General features: G+C 35.5%; 1 protein-coding gene across 15 annotated transcripts in view; it reads right to left on the bottom strand.

Moving 5' to 3' along the window:
- Positions 1–24,334, bottom strand: part of TRDN (triadin) — a 227,942-nt gene that overhangs the window by 27,977 nt on the left and 175,631 nt on the right. For 14 of the 15 annotated variants that reach the window (XM_077782243.1, XM_077782247.1, XM_077782240.1 and 11 more), the window contains 7 exons: positions 21,351–21,380; positions 8,967–8,993; positions 7,859–7,906; positions 3,392–3,436; positions 2,659–2,676; positions 987–1,034; positions 90–110 (listed from right to left, as the gene is read on the bottom strand). In XM_077782243.1, coding sequence (XP_077638369.1) covers positions 90–110; positions 987–1,034; positions 2,659–2,676; positions 3,392–3,436; positions 7,859–7,906; positions 8,967–8,993; positions 21,351–21,380 — 237 coding nt within the window. The remainder of the gene's footprint in view (positions 1–89; positions 111–986; positions 1,035–2,658; positions 2,677–3,391; positions 3,437–7,858; positions 7,907–8,966; positions 8,994–21,350; positions 21,381–24,334) is intronic. The other variant, XM_077782242.1, reaches the window with a different exon arrangement.

The following is a 24,334-nucleotide window of genomic DNA, read 5'->3' as shown; positions in this document are numbered from 1 at the left end:
ACATGACAAAATTGCAAAAATGCAAATTTAGAGAACATGCATCTGAAAAGAAGGTTTATATTCCATAAGAAATAAGTCATTACACGTACTTGCAGTGTTTTTTGGTTTGACTGGGAAGTAAAAATAAGAAAGAAAAATGGTCAAAACAGTCAGGTTTGGCATAATATTGTTATGGCAGAGAATGGCTTTATTTGTTCTATATGTTTCCACTTATCACAACATAATCTTACTTATCTCACAGTAATTAATAACAATCTAATAATGAATGATATTAGTAGGGGTGTTCTCATTTACAGACTGTAATTGTTTTGCTAGAGTTAAGGATGACTAATATTAACAATAAAAAATTTAATTCTTCACTTATTTCCTTTCATGAAGAAGCATGGAGCAGATATTTTCTAAACCAGTGATGATAATCTACAGTGAAACTGAACAGTGCTCCTTCCTATACCAGCATCAATTTTTCTCTGGCATGTGCAGGTGCAACTGTGCATGAGCTGTCATATCAGAGACCTTTGCCACAGATTATGGGTGGTGCCAGATCAAGATCTAAATCCTATAGCACATGATGCCTGCAATGGGTGAAAATTTAAGTATTGCTCATCCTGGGAGGTTAACTGTTTTGTGAAGTCCAAATAAAAGGCAGACCCCCACAAATAATTAGCAAAATGGAACCATTTACAGTAAGCAGTTTCAGAAAGCAGTTCAAAGTCTTTGCTGGCATATGCCTTTGACATCAATGGAATTACAGAGGCAGAACTTTGACCTTTGATGTGTACATATATCTATATCTTAAAATGATGAGCAGCATTACAAGTATGTACTGGGCTATTCAGTTTGTGGTATGGCATGTCAGGGCCATTCCATACATCAAAATAGATCACAGGACAATGGTTTTGACATTTGTCATATGCAATTGTATTTCACTATTTCTTTAAATAATATTTTCAAAATAAATATGCAAAATAAAATGCAGGCGTGCTTACCTGGTTTTGTAAGGGGGACATCTTTTTCATGTCTGACTGCTTCATGCTCTAAACAAAAAAAAAAAAAACAACCAAAAAAACCCAGCAGAATAACAATAAAATTTCCATAATGTTTTTAAGTTACATTTCTTTTTTTTTAGTAAGAAGGATTGCATGTATGTTTTTCAGAATTAACTCTTGTTTCATGCTGTTATTTTGAAAAAGAAACCCACAATTGAAGGGTTATTAAAAGATTATCCACTGAGGGATCTGCCACAAAATAGCAAAGTTCATTAGTACTGCACTTACCTTCACAAATATAGCTACTATTAATACTACTAAGAGTCATGCATGTGTCTTAAAGAAGAATTAAGTTTGTAGGGTCTTCTGCAATTTCTGAAATGTAATTTTTATTTATTTTCAAGTTTTATTATTGGAGAGTGCAGAGTAAACTCATTCAGAGCAACCATTCGCTCATTCTTTGTTCTTGGTTCAGATATACTTAAGTGTCCAAAGTCTTAGACACATATTATTACATATGAATAAATTATTTTTAGGTTTGGAAAATGCATCTCATCTCCACATGTCTGCTTCTCTACCCCTCCTCCCATCTTTCTACTTCATATTTATTACTGAAAAAAATATAATTTATGTTATGTTGTTGGAAATAGAAAAGTTGAAGAAGCTTCTTTTTTTTTCAAATAGGTCTAGCAAACAAAAATCAGACTTAGAAAAATCCCCACCCCACAGATCTCATAGCACAGTAGCAGCTATGTGATGGAAACAGGCCAAAATAAAATTTATGGTTGTGAAATCAATGGACAGCTCTGCTGGCCTTGTTTCCAGGTGATGTTCCCACAGCTCAAGGAATGTGCATCACTTTCCTTTTAAGAAATGAGGATCCAAAAGCATGCTGTAAAGTGGAAAGTGCTGAAAATGTGAATGGCCTCAGAAAAAAGGGCAATATGCCTCAGCCTTTCTGCTACTCAGATAAATAATTGAACTCCCAGTAACTGTGATTTCAGGTGGGGAGACAAGTTGAGAAATGCTGAGATGAAGACATCATACAGAATTTCAAATGGGAAATGCTTTTCTGAAGCATGAATGAAAAATTAGTTCAGTGAAGAGTGGTTCCCATATCAGGACTTTTTGATCATTAAATTATTTGGGCAATTAATGACAGTTTTAATTATTATTATTGTAGTTGAATCTGCATTCTGAAGGTGTCAAAGGTATAGAAAATGAATGAGCAGGTTGTGTGGTAGTTAAGGTATTGACACTTGAGTCCTTTTTGACTGAGAAGAATTCAGGATACAGTTATATGAAATTAATTTCTATTTTTCTTTTTTTAACTTAGCAGGAATATTTATTCAATCCAGGAAATTTTAATAGTGATTTTTAAAAGACTTGTAATTCCTATATGAAGTTTTGTTGATGGGTCTTTTGATATGGGAAGCGTAGAATGAGTTCACTCCTGCACTGAAGCAATTGGTTATGTCAAATGGGCTTTTAAATAGCAATGACAAGACAGTGTGTTAAATGAAAGGTATGGGAGACATTGTGATAAAGACTCTATAATTTTAAGCAAAACTAGAAATTGCCAAGGGCATGCTTCCTCATGTAAAAGTAAAATAAGATATATGTATCCAACAATTTTAAAGGAATTTTTCTGATTAAGGTAAGAATAACATACTTGCTGATTTTGCCTGGGCTACAGAAGACAAAAGAGGTAAAATTGTAATAGTTAGATACAGAAAGAAGAAAAAAGATACTCTTTTTTTCCCTTTTTAACATTCAAGCATTTTATCAGAGTTAGTTCTCACTTGTTCTTAGCTTCACCTACTTGTGCAGGGATGCACAGCATCTGAATCCCTAAAGTTCAGACAGCTTTGTGTTGACTGCCAGTAATGATAATGTTATAATTCCTTACCTGACTCTTCACATCTTCTAAAACACACATTGTTACTTGATTTTTTTTCCTGTCAGCATTACATTAAAAAAAACTATATGGTCGTAATCACAGATAAAACCCAAAGATTTAGAGTTTAGTCCCAGATATATTTTCTCCATAGGACTGATCCAAAGTCCTAATCCATCTGGTAATTTATTCTAATATTTGGGATCCTTTCAGAGGTCTGATTTACAGTTATACTTCATTTCATTAGCCCATCTCTGGCTAATGAGAGGCTGGAAAAAGCAGCTAAGGAGCTGAAAAGCCTTGACCTGTCTTCGTCATTGGAAAAACAATTCTGAGTAGAACAGAAGCCGCAATTTCCACTCTGGTGGTTTTGCTTTGTTATCAGTTACATATTTCAAAACACTGTAAAAAATAATGCAATGCAAATATACTACACTAGATGAGTGCTGAAGAGCATTTAATATCCCCCTCCCCCTTCATCAATCAGGAGAGAATCACTTATTCTTACCTGACTTCTCAGTGGGAATAGTCTTTGGTTGTTTCATTTTCTCCTCTGTATCGTGAAAGCAGCGTTAAAATCACAATGTGTTAGCATAGGTTCATATAATTGGAAAAATATTTCTATAGGTGATATTATGCAAATGGTTCACAATGACAAAATAAATGAATGCCTACAGCATCACTATCCCATTATAGCACTGTAAAACAGCATGCAGGCATTATGAGTTCTGACTGCAAGGTGAGATCATGTTCATGGAAAAAGTAAATTACTGGGCCTAATGTCTCAGCTGCTGGAAAACAGCCACATACCCTTCAGTGTCTTTCAGGCAGGGACTCAGGCGGAGGCCATCCTATTCCTGCATCCATTACACCTTTGCCAGCAGCACCTTCCTGCGTATCTAAATCCCAACAGTTTGGTATTTTGGTATTAACGCTAAGAACTTCTAGATAACCTTCTAGACCTTTAGAGACTGCCTAACTACAAACATAGGTGGAGGTATCCACCTGTGTCTGCACTCAGAAGATGAAAAATATATGGAGATGCCCAAGCACTTAACAGGTCACAGGGGGACACATGGGACAATCTGAAACGCCAGTCCATACCACCTGCTACTGGACAAGTCTACCTAGACCTAGCTGGACATCTGTCACAAGACCATGGAGCAGCCTTGAACTTCTGTTGATTTTATGGGAAAAACTGCCCAAGCCCACATGCTCTTGGGCCACCTGTGGATTTGCTCAGCACAATTCTCAGATGATGTGGACCCATGTTGACATTGGCCACCAGACTTGAACTTCCTCTTCTCCAAGAAAGTTGGTGGGATTGCACTTTCTAATCCAGTTTGTTTTATCTTCCCAACGTCCCAGTCAGGTGGAAACTGGGATATTTATGTTCAGATTTCTTCTCGGCCCAGTTTGGTTGATTTTAAATTCACTCCACCTAATCCTTTTATAGCTCTACTCCATTTAATGTCTTTTCCATAACTGAATTCAAGCTCTTCTCCTAACCTCTACCTTTCAACAACCATACCTATTCCTAAATTCTTCTTAAATGTGCTTAAGACATAGTTAGACTGTATTTGCCATTCCTCTTGCTGAAAGCAGTTTGCAGCCATCCACCTCTGGTCCCTTCCTTTCCACTAAGATCTCTGTAAGGCATCAGATCAAAGCTGATTGTGTGGAGATCAGGTTGGGCAGATATCTCTTGGTCTCCTTCTCTTGCTTGTTTGGCCTGTTTCTGGAAGAAAATCAGTACTGATGAGGCATAAAGCTCTCTAGCTAATATTTTCTATTATTTGGAAATTAAACACAGCTCTGCATTGCTATGCTTTTCATTTTTTTCCTGGTATATGTCAATTTAATTTCTCTTAATTTGTATTAAGTATAGGGCACTTTTATCCCCCTTATTCAGCTGTTATTACTGCCAGTTTCTTATGAAAGATGTGAATTAAACATCTCATCTCCATGTTGTGAGTATCTGCGGAACTAGAGATGTTTTATAGCACCACCAGCAGCTTGAAGATGCAACTTATTGAGTGAAAGTGTCTTTTTTTCTGTTGTTAGAGGAGCTTTAACATATAATGGTGCATTTCACTAATTTAGATTGGGTCATTAAACTTTCTGTGTACCAATACAGAAGAAAACTTGGTACGCTGCCTTTAAACAAAGGCCATGGATTAATGACAAGTAAAAATAAAAAGGCTTCTCTTTCTTTGGATATTATCCTGACACTTTTCAACACTAAATAAGATATTTTTCCTTTCCTAATTCTGTTGAGAATGTACAGCAATATTTGTTTTGTAACTGTGGGATAACAAATACATGAGGAAATAAGGAAATAAGTTTGTGAGTGGATGGCAAATCTGATTAATTTGGAAGTAGAAGCAGTGTTTCTTCTCAGAATGAATTTATCTTGAAAATTGGACAGGCCTTTTGGATTTGCATTCATCTGGGAATGAACACAGTAATTCTTTGGTGCCCATTCACCTACCTATTCTGCAATCTAACCACACAGCATATATTGGTCTGCTGATTCCACTGGAGAACACCCTGGCAGAATTATAGGTGGTGGCTGCTTGGCTTTTTCTCTGAGTTTCCAGCCTTTGGCTGTAGCCAGAAGGGAAACTGAAGGACTAGAATATCCAGACTTAAGGAGAACAGTGTCTATAAGGGAATACACTTCAAGGCATTAGGAAGCTTCACAAAATGAATCTGTTCACCACATTCAATATGAGCAAAAGCAGAGAAAAACATATGATGAGGATAATACATATTATTTTGCCAAGAACAGAAGTAATATTTCTAAATTTTCATGCATTCTTTTTTTACTATGGGGAGTCTTTCAAATACAAAATTAAACAATTGTGAGGACCTCATAAACCTATAATGAGTAAAAAATAGATGTTATGAATTTTTAAAAAAAATACTGATTTTGACTAAGCCCAAAGTTTAAAATTCTGAAATCTTTCATTGAAGAGAATTTATTCTGCAGGGCTCCAGTTTTGTAGCCCTACAAACATTAATATTAATTTTTTGTCTGATGTATCTAATTTAAATGGAAAAAATAACCCTGTAAAAGTTTCTCTGTGTATTGCAGGCAGTTTCAGCAGAATTACATAAGGAATGAATTCCCTTGCTTTGCTTTCTTTCCCTGACATACACTAAACACTCTAATTTAAACTTTTCCCTATGGGACCAATATATTTTCTGAAATTCCATAGTATTTCAGTCATGTGATACTTCTCAGTCTGATAGCAGGAGACATAAGAAAAATGGTTTGAAGCTGCATTGAATCAAGGTGAAAAAGGAGGCCACTGTTTTGTACAGAATGAAGCTTTTATAATTCAAACTGTTAACTCAAGAGCACTCCTTGGCACACAGCAGGCAGAAGCACTATTACCACCAGTGCCTGCAGATTAATATTTCCAGTCATCAAGTGAAACTCAAAACAGCCACTGTTCTCCAAAGCAACCATTTATCATCTGAGAATAGAGATTTTATGCTAAAAGAAATTTAGCACGCATTTTCCTATTTTTTTTTTCACTTCAAGCACCTAAACACCAAGGGCTTGGCTGTGAGTGTACTGTAGTATGCGAGAGTAAAACCCTAATCAGTCCAGTATACTGGTTTGTGATGTTTGAGAATGCCCTACCAAGGCAATTTATTTTCCTGCTGCTATGTGGATGAGATTGGGCCAATTGTGCAGCAGGACTGATTTCATTTAGCAAGAAAGGTGAGTAATCACACTACCCCTCCAGGCAACCCACTTTCTGCCCACCACTGTGGTCACCAAGCTCGGCTTCCTCGTTCTTGCCTTGGCTGAATTAATCTAATGTCTGAAGCATTCTGCTAGCTGTTAATACACAAAAAGTGATCAATGAGTTAAATACAAAGCTTGGCCACTGTGACTTAGAAAGAAGAAGAAAAATATTTTTTCCCTATTGGCTCAAAACCAATACATCTTCACTAAATCAGATCCTCAAGGCTTCCAGAAATCTGAAAATTACTATGAAAATATTTAACTTACAAGGTAGAAAAATGAATGAGATATGTACTAAAAAATAGAATAAATTTATTTCTTAAGAAAATAGGAAAAAAAAAAGAAATAAAGCCTGTTTGCTTATTGATGAACACATAAGGTTTAAATGGTTTATTTAATCACTTATTCATGAGCACTTCATTTCAATGTGAAGTTCAAACAGCAGCACTTCAAGCAAAGGTCTATTGAGTGTGGATACTTTCTTTCCAGGCCTCACTGCTTCTGGACTGGGGACTGGAAAACTACTAAGTTTAACATGAGGTTACCCTCTTAGTCTTGTTAATTCACACCAGATCTAGCTGTGAATTCTTGAGTACCTTCCTTCTCAAAAAGAAAAAAAAACAAAAAACAACCAGAAACTGATTAGAACAGAGATCTGGTTTGAAAGGGGGACCCTTTGTCCTGCTCACTGCGGCCAGGTATTACTTACAGTTTACCCAAGTGCACAGTCAATCCAGGATTGGTATCGCTATTCTGAGTTCAGCTCCTGCTACTTTTGAGCTTCAGGAGCTGGAGGCTGACTCTACTGCAGAGTGTGTACTCAATGAGATTGTAGCTTCTCTTTTTTGGGGGGCCCACACTCACTTAATGTAATAACTAAGTTACTGAAAGGGTTGAGAAGGGTTAATTCCCAGTGCACATCTTTGACGTAGTGCAGGGCATTAAAGCATTCCTTCCTCACACTCTGGGAAATGGGTTTTGCTAATGCTTTTTACTACCCAGTGAGAAAAGTTACAAGAACAGTCAAAAACTGACAGCTGAATCCTTTTAGTTAAATGTCACCCTCATTTTTGTTCCTCTCCAAGACACTGAACAAACCCAGTGGCACAAAGCAAAACCTGTGCCTAGCTCAAGGAAGTGTCCAAGTTTTGCAGATCCCACATATGCTTATTAAGTGGAGCCGGGTGGAAGTGGAGGTTACTTCACCAAACCTACCTGGCTTTGTCTGAGAGGCAGCTTTTTCATGTTTAACACGTTCATGCTCTGAAAATAAGAACCCCTACATTAGAAGGTTTTTTATTTTTAGAAGATTTTAAAAAGAAAAGATTCTCATTGTAGTTATAGAAGATGATTTTGCATTACATATTCCCACTATACTTGAGAAGAACTTTTTGATAGCTATAATTCTTAAGAAACAATGTTTAATTATTTTTCCCTATAAAATTAAAATAATATAAATTCTTTTTTAACTTTTTAATGTGGTTTAATTATTTTCTGTGGATTTTTAGAAATATAATATAATTTCTAAAATGATCAATTGCTTCTAGTATGAATTGTGATTGCTATCACTGATCTGTATAGAAATTTTCTCCTTGATGTTTAATACAGAAATTATGGCAGTTTTTATTACAACAGAAGTGGGGTTTTCTTGTGAAGAATTACAAATAAATGTCCAGTCTCCTGCATAAAGGATAAGAAAAAATGTTTTTCTTTGTTCTGGGTTTGGCTAGTCTAGGGATAATTTTCTTCATGTTAGCTAGTATGGGGATCCCGTAAATATATTGTGAGACACTAACAATAATGGATATTATTCCACATTACAATATAATGTGTAGGCAATTTTGTGCTGTTTAAAAATAGCATGCTATCCAAATCCCAACATTATGAGACAGAAAATATTTCAGAGGAATGTTAAAAATATGTTTAATTCTGATTTGTAGCTGTTCAGCAGGTGAGCACTGTAGCATACCAAGAAATAAACCTCTAAAACTTGGACCAGAGACCTGGCCAGAAAATTGCAGAGACCCTTCTCCATCTGTGGTCCCCTTGATTGTTTCCCAGTGTGAAGCTGCCATGGAGACAAAAGGCATAGGTGGGTCTCAGCTGAATTGGAAAGCAGTTTCCATGCAACGTGGAACCTGTCAAACACACTTGGTCCTCCATTAACAGAGCAAGCCACTGAAAACCAGTTTCATAAGTCAAAGTGTTGTGTGGGTTTGCATTGATGGATTCCACCATAAGCTGCTAAAACTTTGTAAAAATAAGGAAATACCTTCCTTCTGAAAGTTAAAATAACAATATTCTATATTGCCTTGGTACTTACTGTGCTCATGCGGGTTCTCTGAGGAAGCTAGAAGTAAACAAAAAGGTGTATTTTAATATTTTTATAGCTGTGATGCGGAATTTAGTTCATTTCTTTGTGATATTTTAGACATAAAATTTTAGTGAAATCTGTATTGGAGTGTGCAACAGTTACACTGTTCACCCCAGATGCATAAATGGGACACTTAGCTAAGGAACACATGCATCCTAAATTCATCATTTACCCAAAATTTGGTATAAACACCCCTGGAATGCTCTGCACCTCTTCTGAGGGCTGAGTCACCCTCACTAAACACTGACTGTATACCAAACCTAGGGAAACTACCTGGATAAGTAAGGTGCTTAGATTACTTAGTGCCCACTACGACAGAAAATGAATTTTAGCTTGAGTGAGGAAACAACACCTAGGGCAGTCTAAAGATGACAGTCCCTCACAATTGCACCTGTTCTATGAGGACAATGAATTTCAGATGGCTTCAGTGGTACTCCAAGAAGTAGAAAGATATTTGAAAATGTTCATTAACTTCATTAGGCCACTTCTAAACAAAAGAACTTCACTGCTGCCACTTCTAAACTTTGTGCCATTTAAATTTCTGCATTTTTCCAGGCAAAAAAAAAAAAAAATCACAGATGAAATAAAACTGAAAACCAAATGAATACTTTCCATGGATGGTAAGGCAACATTCCTCAGGTTAACAGAGCTGTACCCAATGTCACTACTGGTTCTGCAGAAGGAAGTGAAATGTCAAGCCCTAGCCCTCCAGCTGGATTTTTTTTCTTGACTTTTGCTATGTAGCTGTTGTTTCCAAGAGAAAAAAGGCTCTACCACCTGCATGTCTTCTGTGTGTGAGAGAGAGTAATCCCACTAGGAGATGTGGCAGGGCAGGGCATGAGCTGCCTTTGCAGCCCCAGCAGCACAAGCAATAAAAGTGCTGCTGTGAGCTCCCAGGCTGTGATTCATTGAAATCCTGAGCTCACCAGCTCCCACTTGGGCCAAAAACTGCTCTCCATGTGGGTTTCTGTTTCACTTGTTTTCCCTGCAGTATAAAATCCACTCCCATTTTATATCCAGTCTCTAATCTAAGTTATTGTTGTGAATTTAAGGAGACAGCAACTGGAGATGGTGTACAGGACAAAGTGAAAAAAACCCAGAACATTTTTGTGGGTAATAAAGAGTAAAGATACAAAGTAAGTGTATATGCTTGCTCTGAACGAAGGAAACAGAAATAGGAGCTCAAAAAAAAAAATAAATGTCCGAGGACAAAGCAACATTTGTTATTTTTATGTGTGTGAGTAAACCTTTTTTGCAAATTTAGGCTCATTTAACACCATAAAACCAACCAAAACGTAGTTCCCTAAGCATCATAAGTTGAGGCAAATTCTATTGCAATTGAGTTTCCATGAAATATGTCAGAAATTTGTAGAGGAAATTAATTTTTTATTGTGCCAAAAGACATAGTGAGATATGTTCAGAAAATATGAATTTCAATTTTCAAAAAGGAATTTCAAAACAAATATTTAAATAAAATCTGAACATTAAACCATTAGCTAATATAATGACTTACATAACTAATACAGAATATTGTGTCATAAAACTCTTTCAGTAATCACCCAAAATAATCATAACTAGCTACATATGAACAGTGTTAATTTAAAAACTCTCTATGGACACTGCTTAGCAAATTTTACAAGCAAACTTTTGTAATAATATCCATATCTAGGATCTGGCTAAAATCAAAACAAAACCATTACTCCTTAACATTTCAGTAAAGCCAATACAGTTATTTCCTCTTTTATGTTGGTAAATATCAATCACAGATAATGTTTAAAACAATAGGAACTCAGTTAAAATCTGGTCCCTGAAGTTTGAGAAAGTATCTCTGTTGTCCTTTTCCATCTTTTCTGTGAAAGCATTAATTAGACAAACTTGTATAATGTTGGCGTCAAGATAGATTGAAGACTGAGATTACTGCTATCTGTGCTTTGCCTGAAAGTCCATCTTCCTTATTTCTGGCATAAAACTCAGAGATATTTATACCAGATATTTTGATAAAATAATGTAGATATTCTACACTTAAAAGTCTCTAGAGTGTTGGTTATTCTAAAAAAATCTATATTTTTTTTCTATTAAAAAAGACAAAACAAAATACCAAGATGAAATTTTGAAATGGTATTTGGGCCATAAATATAAACCTGTATGTTTTGCCAACTGTGATTTTATTCAATTCAATATTAATGTTATCTTTCTTGCATTAAAAAATGCAACTCAAATGATGTACAGACTAAGCAGAAAGTTAAAAAATGAAATCCCAAAATCATTAGATTAATTTTTACAGTAACACAATTATCTATAACATTGATACCTTGATTTTTATTCTACTTAGTGAAAATGGCAAGATGATAGTCCAGGTCAGACTCTGCAAAGTGTGTAATGATATATGTAATTTAGCTTAAAGGATGAGAAATTAAAAACTGTGTTATGCAGTTCTGGGAATCACACACACTTAATGTAGTATCTTGCACTGAAAGTGCAAACAAGCATTTTTTGTTTTGGCCACTGATGGCAATAGGGTGTTGGGCTAAATCAACTCCTGGTGTCATTTCAAATAGGTGTACTGATGTCATTAGCTAACAGGACTACCTGCTGGGTAAAAAAGAACTTATTGTTCACAATGGTAGAAAATTCAGTCCTAAGTAAGTGTTTTATCTTCATTTATTTAACATTTAAATTGTACTAGAGGAGGTCAGATTTGAATTGAATAAAAACAGTTGGATTTTTGATGAAGTATTTGAAGCTACATAAGAACTGGATCAATGAAATTATATGGTTCTACTTTCAGCAAAAAATTGCAATGTCTTTTCTGCCATTCAAAATTTGACTTGGAAAACAGCTTCATAGATATCATGCTGTTTTTCACTTCAATTTTTTTTTTTTTACTTGCCTGCTATTCTGAAGGCTGAAAGGGTATTAATTATATATGGAATATTTTTGTAAATTAGATTCTGATATGGGTTCAGACACTAAATCCTGCACTTTATTGAACCATAAATTGGTAAGGCTAAAAGCAGAATGTGCTTTTTGATTATAACGTCTATTTTCCATCTGTGTAACAGTTATTTGCCATTCAGACAGCAAATACATTTCTGAGTGTGCACATTCTGTAAGAAAAGAATATGTTGTGCAGGAAATAAAAGCTATGCCAGAAGTACTTGTTTTAGTTAAGAAAAACAGAATAATAATACATGCTGTAGCTGGGGAAAATTATTTACAATTAGATAGTTACAGGTGTATTATAAACAAGAAATTTACTTTCCATTAGACAAAGTAAGAGCCTGGTTTATTTCCCATTAAAGACAGCACAGAGATTCTTTGCCATGTTTTGGACTAGACATTGTATGAATACACACACATAATTTTAATCTGTAACTACATTACAGGCCGAGAGAGATCAAGATCAGCAGGAATCTTCTAATAGAATTATCCAAATTTGAATTGTATACCTTCCAGTTTATGAATCATGACAAAGATAAAATTTGATTTCCCTCTATAATGTGAGCTCATTCTTTCTGAACTATGGGCAAACAAACTATTTGTCCTTTAGACAAATTAGTGGTCATTTCGCCCAAATTTAAGTTTCAAGAACTTAAGAGACCACATCATTGTGCATAATTTAAATAAGACAGTTTTGGTCTAGTTAGGTCAAGTTTTTTCAAACTGTAAAGCAACTGCATTATAAAGAAGTCAAACAGAAAAAAACATATTCCTTACATGTCTCAGATAATAAGTTCAGAAAAAAGGGGATTATTAGGGCTTACCTAATAAGGTAAGGAACAGTTCCCTATATTTGTGAAGTTGTCTGTACTCTTTGTCATTCAAAGGAGAAGTCAAATATTTGCATAAGTTTTTTAGATCAGCAGACCTGATCTGTCCTATCTACCCGTGTCTTACTCAAGTTCTTCTGGCTAGATGAACAGCTGGCAGACTGTGTTGCAAAGCCAGTCTACTGAGCATATGTCTAAAAAAGTGACTCAAAAAACAGATTACCTGCATCAGGATTCCTGGAAAGAGAATGTCTTGTGCTCATCCTGACCTCTGCTCTACATTAAAAAATTGCCTTGACAGAGTATGACCAAGAATTACCTTGTGGCTGAGTCAAAATAAAGAAAGCAAGAATTGTGTGGTGGTGGCACAAATACAGGAAGTTGGTATATGATTAAAATATACTGCATGCTGTACAAGCCTTGTCTTCACAGGATCTCTTAATTTTACAACATCCATTTCACATTTCTGGCTTGCCTTAAACCTAGAATTTTCCAGGATATTTGTCCAGGTTTCTAAACATGAAGGAACTATTATACCACATTAACATGACAACTATGAAATGCTAAGTGATTAAGGCTGTCTGGAATATTTGTAGGGAAGCAGAGAGCTTGATCTTCTTACTCTTACTCTTGGTCTAGGAATGCTCCTCTGAGTCTGTGCACCTCCACAGATTTCCTTGGATCACTCTATCAGCAGTGGCTTAAGGATGATAACAGGATAAATTGTTAAGACAAACCCTCCTAAAATGCCATGGGTTTCAATTATCATTAATACTTAACCATTGATATTAGAGCCTGTATGGTATTCACTTGCAACAAACTAATCTTCCTATTGCCACTTTCCACTAAAAAAAGCTGTCAGGCTGCTCTCACAGTTCTTTTGGCTTTATTTTCTTTACAAGAGAAGCGTAGCTCAAGATATCTATCTGCTTTCCTAGAGCTGTTGTGTTTGTGTCCTTTCTGTTTGGTTTGTTTTATACCTCAGGGCCACATTTTGAAAAATGAGCTTACTCTTGGTTTTGGAGGATTTTGTTGATGTTGTCTAGAACAACTTGTTTTTTAAGACTTCTTTTAACTGGCAGTTCAAGAGTACTTTATATAACAGGGAAAACCAAAAAGTAAAAGGAGGGAAGGGAAAAACTTTATAATGGTGTGAATATACTAGAAGTAGCAAAGAAGTAGAGACATTTCCAACATTTTTAAATGACTTTTAATAAGAGGAATTGCTTCAACTTCAATCTGAGATGCATGCCTTTAGGAATCATTAGTAATGATCCCAATATTTCTCAATTTCCCAAAGTCACTTAAACAATAGAAATGCTCTGGGAAATATAAGTTGTTGAAACAGCAATCTTGCATGGTGGCACTGAAAACTAATATCTTTAAAGTACTATAAGTCCTAATATCCCAGGAGGACAAATCTTCCATCGACAGAGCTGGAAAGAATAAAATTTAATTCAAATGTAGATGAGGTACATCTGCTGTATTAATGCATTTCATCTTTAGGCACTTGTGGTGAAAGACCTGAAGAGCTTCCTCTCAATACATCCTCAGCTTCTGACGTTTTCATGTGCTGTTCCCTGAAACTGTGGGATGGGAACATACAGATGAGGGAGAGTATGCTAACAAGCTTTCACTTTTAGAAATATCACTTTTACATTTGCATATAGCTAAGGCAAAACACAGTGGAGCTTGGGTTGTCTTTATTGCAACATAAATTATTGACTCTCAAAGGGCAACTGAGTGAAATCAGGCAGACTGAAATTTATAGGAAGTTAGAATGATTTTTCAGAATATAGATGTTAGTTTATGCAAAAAATGTTCACCACTCTATATAAAAAAATTGGAGCCAAAAGTAGCACCTCTTGCAGATGTTAATATTAATTATAATTTAATTTTTAGTCATAATGCCTGTTATTGGTGAAAGCTGGCAAACTAAACCTCCTGGGTCCAGATTCCATGCAAATACTTTGAAAAGGAATTTCTCAGCTGAGGTCCTTCTTATCTATGACTGGATTTGTAAAAGTATAATAATGGCTGAAAATATATTTACATCTGTTACGAAATAAATGTGAAATAATAATAAATTAGAAAATAATAAGATGACTATGGAAATCTAGAAAAAAATAATTTTGGAGGAGAGATTAGTTGATACAAGGGGTGGAGAAAAATAAAAATTAATTGGCTTTTGAAAAAATGGACATTTCCCAGCGTACTACTCAAATTAACATGATGATTAAAGCAGAGGGCTAATGACTAACTTCTTGAGGCATAACACACTGAACCATCTTTTTTCCTCATGAACTGCTGCTGATCACTGCTTTTGCTTTAATTGCAACTCTGTAAAAGTACATTTCTGCATATTATGTCTGCATAGATAAGAAAAAGAAAGGTAGATTGACACTAGAAGAACTATTCATTCTGGAATTGCGTCTGAATAGAATACCTGTGAGCATTCATTTGCACACACCTTTGTGCAGAGCAATAAAGTATTAATTTATCCCATGGGGAAACTTTTAGCCAATTAAACATGTGTTATGTGGATATGCAGATGTTCAAGCAGATTATGCTGATTGACAGATTATTTCTAGACAGAGTATTTCTAACATGATGCCAATATAAATGTGTTATACCTAACTTACAGTAACAACACAGGCCACCAATTACACAGAGCAATCTTTCTTCAGAAATCCCAGCTGTTTCAAAATCATTAAAACAGTAGTTTAACTGACTCCAGTTTTTTGGTAGCAGGGGCTGAATAGATTAGTGTTGTACTTTAATGCAACTAAGAACAATTAACACAAGCTTAATCATAACTGCAATTGAAATGCTATGCCAGCTCTATCAATATGAATAATTTTGCAGGTTTGTTATTATATAAGACTTAAAAGTCTTCTTAAGACTGTCCTGGTGTCAAGATTTTTGGTTAAATCCTACTAAAAATAAAAATATCATCATTTTTTGAAAAAAACATGGATGCAAGGTAGCATCATTAGTTTTATGTTTCAACTATGAGTACACAGAGGTGTTAGGTAGATAAACATGGATATTTCACTTTACTGCTAAAATTACTAGATTAAATATTTACATTAGATCCTCCATCTAAGTACAGTGAGAGTGGATATTCAATCAGTTTTTAAGATCTACAAATGGTCCTTCTCCCTTCTCTTTCAATGTCAGATTCTTAAGAGAGGAAAAGTTGTTAATTAGCAACAAACAATCCTAATATTCATTGGCATTTGTTTTCTGTTCTTGTTACTAAACGTAAACTATGTTCCCTGTTATAATTAAGTGTGAAATAGAAATATCTCCAGAGGGGCAAGTAATTGCATTCTGACACAGACACAAGACAGATAAAACACTCTTTGCAGATGCTTATTTCTCTTTATCAGTCCTAAACCGAGACTAGGATGAACAGTTTCAATGTAGATTTACAACTTTATATATCTTTGCATGAGGTAAAGTTTCTTAATGATTACATTAACCTGAGTATCTAAAAAAAATTTTAAAATTTATGAATTCAGTGAATAGTCATGAGCTTGAGACAGCCATTCCTCTACCTGCTTATATTGAATGGGTCATGTCTTATCCCACTGAAATATCTGCAACATGGGAAGTTCTGTCCATCACTAAACAGAGGTTCTACAGACTGTTAAGTCTCACATAACCCTGTAAAAGGGACATAAATTATTTATGCCCCTAAGATAGTTGAGACAAGGCAAACAGAGGTCAAGCAAATTTAACACTTATCTGATGTAATATTTTCAGAGAATTTTCTTTATTTAATATAAATTATATGTTCATCAATATTCCTTGAAAATGCTGGGGACTTGTTATTTTAGCATGGGAAATCAAAGTTCACCAGCGCATGGGTAGCCATCTATCAAATTGAAAACAGAAGAGTGGATTTCCATTGAAAAACATCTTGTTTGCAGTTCAAGATTTCTGTAGAGTGTTTTTCATTAAAATCACCTTATTTAACTCTTAATCTGATGCAGAATGACAATATTAACTACAGTTTGGAAGATCCTTTGGGCTCCATCTTGTGGCTATTTCAGTGATTGTTACCTTTGAGAGAGCTGCCTGCCTTCAGCTGGTCAAAGTATCACTAATAGTTTCAACAGCATACTAGCATATGGCTGTATTTATTATTTTCTAGTATATAATACAGAATTTTTGACCCTATTTTAAAAAAATGGTTTTTAAAGTATTTATAATGATTTGGGTTTTTTTAATCCCTTGGTTTAGGACTAAAAGTTCTATCAAGAGGTTGTGTAATACACTTTGCAGTTATAGAATCAGATAATCTACCTTCTTATCCTTTGTCTCCTGTTAGAAAATGGCATAATGAAGCTGTGATTCAGCTTGAACCAGTGGCATCTGCAGCTGAACAGAAATCCCATGCTACCATGACAATTTGCTTTTTGAATAAGATTGCTGACTTTCAATTTTTCTGGTCAATTACAAAACAAAACAGTTCTGAAATACCCCAATTTTGGTTTGGTTTGGGTTTTTTTTCAGTTTGGAAAGCATCTTGATTTTTATGTGTATTGAAAAGGGATGCCAGCATGCTTTGGCCAGTTTATTGCACACCCTGTATGCAGAACAGCAGTTTCCAAGCCATATAGTAAAATTGCAAGGAGTACTAGAGGGAAATTGTTCTTTCCTGAATTGACAAAAAGATATAGCTTGGATCTTGAATGTATATGGCTTGCCCATTTTCTCCTTTTGTTTGATTTTAGCTGTACTCAGATGATACACATTTTTTACACCATGATGCATTTATTGAAAAAAAGTCTAAATGTGATCTCACATGCTCTCCTGTCAATTTATTTTGATGAAAATTGTCATATGAATGTGATTTTCATTTTGCTTTCTAAAAAGTAGTAAATGAATTTAAGAGCAAGGTGTCAGAGTGTTAGTGCTGAAAATCAGAATGGGAGTATTGCTATTGACAGGCAACCAGGACTTGCATCTCACTAACTTACAAGTCTTCATAATATCTGACTGTAGGCAATCCACAGAGCAGGTGAGACTCACAGAGGTCTTGAATTAGATGTGCTCTCAGAAGCAAGGCAGAGTTTGTTCTCTGTCTCTTGCTCATTAGCTCCAAGTAGGCTGGAGAAACCAACTTCCTGGCAGCTCAGGTTCACGAGTCGCTTTCAACAATGAGTGTTCTTACGCGTACTCGTGATAATGAGCAACCACAGGGATTGTGTCACAGCTGAATCCTGTTTGGTCCACTAGAAACACAGATGTCAAGAATCTGTACAAAACAAGACTTTCCAATGGCTACCAGAGAGATAAATCACTACTCTTACTTGCTTGACATCCCCAAATCAGTCCATGTCCTCTATAGTCAGAATAAGCAGGGTATGTGAGACATGAATTGAAATAAGTTCTTTATGCAGAACTAGGAATTGGTATTGCTCTATTCCAAACAAGGGTTTTTGTAACCCTGTGTAGTTATAAAACATTTTTGAAATATTAAAATACTCTTTTGGTTTATAAAAATAATTATTGATATTTCTTTCATTTAAAAATGGCAATTAAATGTAAAAACAATTATATAATATTTCAGCATGTTACATTTCTGTTTACTGTTTTCTGGGTAAATTATGGGATTTATATTACTTTACCAACACCTAGGTCTATTTTAATCAGTTTGATTTCTTGCTCACATGCTTTGAATTATTAGCAACAGTTAAAAATTTTTGTCTACTGGCAGCCAGATTTGCTCTTGGGAAATTCCTTCCTCATGCAAAGATTTTCTGTCTCTTGCCCTTTTGGAATTGACAACATTTACACATTTCTGTGACAGCTTCTCTATCCCACACATGTTGAAAGAAGGCATAACATGATGCTGGAAGGTAAAGCTGCCCATTTTCTAGGACTTTGGTCACAAAGTCCTAGAGATCTAACCTTTGAAAGAGAAATAATGAATGCCTAAATTTCATGCATTAATTGTGCCTCAAGGTTCCTGTTAGCATCACCCATATTTGGAGAAATCAGCATAATATATAATTTTTCTCCATCTTAATTTTGTTCTTTTCTGTCTTTTGCCAGCTCCTTCAAATCTGATTTATGTTATGCACAGATTGTACCACTGACTGAACGCGTCATTCCATCTTCTTCTCTTTTATGCCTTGTCACTCTGTATGGCTCATTATTCTTGTTTTTCTAGATGAGGGATGTTTTTGAATAGGACAAAATAATTGGAGAAAGCTTCATGTAGAGTACAGTGTCTGTGTGCTGTATGATTCACGTGAGAAATGGTAAAGTGCTGTTGGAACTGTGGATGCTACTACCACAATATATTTTGGATAATGAGCCAGTCAATTTAGTGCGTTTCCTGGCTACTTCTATTATTTTTGCAGCTGTGCAAAAAATACTGTATCCTTAAGCAAAACCAGTGAACATTACCCTTTTTTATTGCCAGTCAGAGGAATACACATGCAGCCTAGAGCAATTTCTTATGACAACAGAATAAGCAGAAATAAATAAAACCTTCTCATATTTGGAGTTAGCTAGTAGCATGCAATATTTTCCATGTGGGACCTGCAGAGAAGGGGAAGCTAGATGAGAAAGCATAGCAACTAAAGCATGGCATGTTCATTTTTTGGAAGAGGCCTTATTACTTCTCTCCAGTTTTTCAGTTTAATGCATATCTACTAATGGCAGGAACATCATTGAACCAGTTTGCCTTAGTCACTGGATTTCATTTTTCTGGCTTTTTTTTTTTTTTCACTAGAATCACTACCTTCCTTGCTGACAATGTTAGTTATGATCTCAGAAAACCAGAAGGTGGTTTAATCAAAAAAAAAAAAAAAATAAAGGGATGATAATCATAAGAATTACTAAAACTGAATTTCAGTTCATACATCCATGTTTCTCTGAAATAGGTTGGTGGTAATCAGCAGGATGATGTACAGCCTGAGCCAGGTGCAAAATCCTTTCAACTAAGAAATCAAAGGAAATATTTTTAAGCAAAAGAAATATAGAAAAGAAAATTAAATGGGAAAATCAATCTAACTTCAAAAATGTTCATGAAAATTCATTTTTCAATAGTTTTGTTGGGAAAGATTATGGTTAAAGGTGAGGAAAATCCTACCTGGTGAAAAGTGAGCACTAGGTATGTAAGACAAATAACCTTGGTGTTCTTCTGTAAAAGAATGGGCTCATAACCTGACAAGGGTGAGGGAAGTAGCACCCTTAACAATTACCTCATTTTTTTCTTTCCATCGGGGATGTAGCAGTTCATGTTTTTGAACACAGCAGACATTTTGATATTTGAAAACCAATGGCTCTATGAGTAGCTGCCAGTTTTCTGATTCTCCCTGCTTCATGTCCTACCTTTCATGCCTCAGTTGTTGCAAATTAATCTTTGGACAAAATGTCCTGCTCTATACCTATTAAGCATGGTTGTTTTTGATGACTGAAATTATTTTATTGTTCTGTTAAAGACATGAAGTGAAATTTTGGCTTTAGAGGAGTGAATGGGAATTTTGCCACTAACATCAACACTGCCAAGATTTCACTCATGAGCTGATAAAACAGTTGAGACTATAATTTTTTTCCCCAATTCAGTTAACAGCTCTGTACAGGGATAACAGAAAAAAAAATAAAAAATTAGTAGGATTGAAATGTCTTCATGTATAGACAGTAAAGGTTGGCTCCATTGTTCAATTATGTGAATCATAGAATTTCCAAATGGCAAAAGACATGCCCTACACTCCCCCAACCAAATCTCCCATTAATAATAAAGAGCTATTTTTTTTCTCTTTGAATAAAAAACAATCTCAAATAATCCTAAGAAATATATGGATATGTTCTCAAAATGTTTCCATTGTTCTATTTACTGAGAAAAACAAGATTTATAAGCCCGATATTCAATAGAGTTGAATAGGTTGAAAAAAATATCACCTCAGTGCAAATATTTCATTATTTTTGCTGTTTGAATAAAATCAGAAAATTATGAAAAGAGGTTTTAACTCAGCAAATCTTATTCCAAAAGGCAACACTATAAATAGATATTTAGTGTCTGATAAATACATTATATTTATCATTAAATAAAAGTAATACTTTAGGTTCTGATTTAGTGCAAATTTTTCCACTAATCTGTTAAAATATCAGAGAATGACTTCAGCAAATGTTACATGCAAGGTTCATATATATGTGAAAAGAGGAAATTTAATGTGTGTAGAAAAGCAGCTTCTGCAAAGAGCAAGCAGCCAGGTCAGCATGCATGATGCACTGCAAGTTTTGTTCTCTTTGACAAATCCTAATGTGGTAACAAAGGCCTTTCATTTTCCTCCCAGCCAGAATGATGAAGTGTCTGATACTGGTCTGTATTGGCCCGTTTTAGAAAGGAGCTAGCAATAGTGGAAATGACAAGAGTGTTATCACAGCAGGAGCAGATAAAGTTGGCTGATGGTAGCACACGAGTGTATGTCATCACAATGCTGTGTATCACCACAATTGTATCACTGAACGAAAGAAACATTTCTCACAGCAGTCACACAGCCTGAAAGACCTTTCAGTCAAGGAAAAAAGATTGATTTACCTTTCTTCTCCCCCTCCTTTTTCACTGCAGCTGAAACAGAAACAAAAATACAATGTTTTCAAAATTGAAGTTAATAGCAGTATCAGTAAAAATTATTTAACCTATATGGGCCATTGTGTATATATATCAAACCACACATATATTATGCCACAAAGGGATACATTTCTTTGCCAGATGAAGAAACTGAAGCATTTACTCACAGACACCCAGCTCTGCTATTGATGAGAGCATATTCCAGCTTTCTACATTCTCACACATAACTTCCGTCCTGGCCGTCCTTCCTCCCAGACATTGATAATGGGAGAGAGTCATAGAGTGAATATTTCAAAATCAACAGTGCAGGAGGAGGATAGATTGAAATGGCAAGGCATAAAGGGGTAAGAGAAGTATAGAGAAAGATTATGAGACATAATCAGTTTAAGAGGAATGTGTGGTTTTTTGCTATTAGAAATTGTAGTATTAAAAAGATGCATAAAATAGGATGTAAAAAAATGCCTGAAATTATATTTCTAAGCCTCTGCCAAATATCGAAACTTTCAAGACCTGATTATCCAACAATCCCACCTCTAAAACCTATATCATGAGTTTTGTGGGAAAGAAAATGGGAAAGAGACTGGAAGAAAACTGATACTTTAAAATTTAACCCAAATTAAAAAAAAAACAGGAATTAGCTTCTCAGTGGAAGGTGTGATGTGTGACCAATATTTCAACTCTAGAGACAGAATAAAAATTCCCTAAAACTCAGCCCAGTATTCCAATAAAACCTTGCATACATCTACAATGAATACTGTGAAATCATAACAAAATTTTATTAAAAGGGATGAGGTGGCTAAAATGAGAGTTACCTGTATTTACAGATGACTGCTGCAACTCTGATGGAGATGAGCCAAGCTTATTTTTAAATCTGTTCAAAATCCATGTACTACCCATTCACCAGCCCACATTTATAGGACTGAAACTTCTAAAAATGTAGTTACAGATGTAATTTTATTTTGAAATGTCTGTTAGAAGTGGTCTTAGCAAGCTTCTGCCTTAGGCTAGCATTTGCAGGCAAAAAAAGAGAGAGGAATTAAGATTCAGAGCCTGTACTTCCCAGAAAAGGGTGTTCAGCACCCAGCTGCTGATATGAATGGATTTGATGTGGCTCTGGAACTGGAAATGAAACAAGCAGAAGTGTAACTCTGCCCTTTATTGGATAATGTGCCCTGGCACAGGACAGAAATCAAAGATAATGAGGTCAGGAGAGGGCAGACACTCCCTCGTAGTTTCAAATGTTTGCATTTTGCGTGCTGATCTCTGTCTCTTCAGTGCTCTTAAAATGAGAAATCATTTTACTTCAAACTGTTTGTACATCTGGATAAAACTGATCAAGAAGGAACTGGTTAAACCTTGAATTACTAAAATGCTATTTATCAATGGTCTGTGGCAAAAATATTCTGATTTCAAAGATTTTTCATGTTTTCTACCACTTACCCTCCTTTGAGAATTAGATAAATTTTAAGCATCTCAAGAATGCGCTCAAAATAAAAAAGGTCTCATGACTAGAATTGGTGAAAAACTGGCGCAAGGTTTCTGGGATCTAGCCCTCTTTGCAATCACTTCCTTTTTTTTTTGGTAATGTGGGTATCAAAGCTGTGCTGTGCACATTTCACAAACTGTGATTACAGAAGATTGAGTAGTTTTTACCCCCAGAGAATGCTATAGAAGCCTCAATGGCTTTTGAAAGGCATACTTATATAGCCACTTGTGGTGTGTTGAAGTGACTCCCAAATCAACAGAAACCCCAAATATCAAGACTCTGGGAAGGGCTTATAGGGGAATGTGCAGTGCACCTCTGGGCTCCTCCTGACTTCTGTGCTGCCACCTTATAGGATGTGGCTCACCGTGCTTCTGCTCCCCAGGGACAGCCAGGCCCCTCCATGCCTTCCGCCGCACTTACGACTGGCCAGCTTCTGCTATCGTGCTATTATATCCTGTTGGGACATCTGCTGGAATTTTCACCTTGGCCACAGTCTTTCTGATGGAATGTACTGTAAATACTCAACAAATCCCATGAGACAGAAGAGGCCTCATTCCGACCACAGTAGTCAGTAGCGTTGCTCTGGTCAAGTCCTGCTTGACCAGAACATAAAATGATAAAGAATGAATGAAAAAGAGGTGAACACTGTCCTTTACATTGCTCTTTCAGAAACTGAGCACTGTGTCTGAATTTGAAAAGCAGCAAAAAGACGGATAGTTTACCTAAGGAACTTGGTTTGCTGTCGATAAAAAGCCATATTACCTGCTGAGTAATGTATGGTAGCTAGGGAGGGAAGGGCATGAAACAGAGTGGTGAACTAGAAAATGTGATGCTCCAGTGCAAGAGACACTCTTGGCCAAGTGCTTTTTACCCTGATTATGTGGTGAAAGAACAAATTCTTGAGTCAACTTGTTTTGCTCTGTACTGAAGAGACTTGTAGTTCTTGAATTAGGAATTTGTACACACAAAGCTATTCAAAGAGGACTCTATTAGCAGCCTTAAGTCACAGTCTGTCTTTTCTAGGCCTACCCAAATCCAGTCATAATTTTTCAGTTAATATTGATAGATGGTATACAAAGCAAAACACATTTATCAAGAATATACACACCATATTCTAGAATTACAAATTGAGATTAACAGAAACCAGATTGAAAGAATCTAGATGTCCCAGGAACCAGAAATTAGTATTGTCATATTTTAGGTTTTGTGAATAGGTTAAAAAAAGCATTACAAGCCATGGAGGAACTTGTTCATTTTTTTTTTTTTATGCAAGGTGGAAAAAGAAAGGTAAATTCCAGTGATGGAAAGGTCAGAAAACGGATAATGCATTAAGTATTTTCAAGGAGATAAAAAAAATCAAGTTTATGATTTTTCTATTGTTTTGGACTTTTATCAGAAACTTGAACCTTGATCACCAGCAGTCCTTCAATCTCACACATAGTGTTTTCAAAGCTGTGTGTTTTTT

The sequence above is a fragment of the Lonchura striata genome, chromosome 3 (genome assembly GCF_046129695.1).
Source record: "Lonchura striata isolate bLonStr1 chromosome 3, bLonStr1.mat, whole genome shotgun sequence".
Lineage (NCBI taxonomy): Eukaryota > Metazoa > Chordata > Aves > Passeriformes > Estrildidae > Lonchura > Lonchura striata.
Note: the sequence above shows the minus strand (reverse complement) of the source record. Positions and strands in the feature narration are given on the sequence as shown.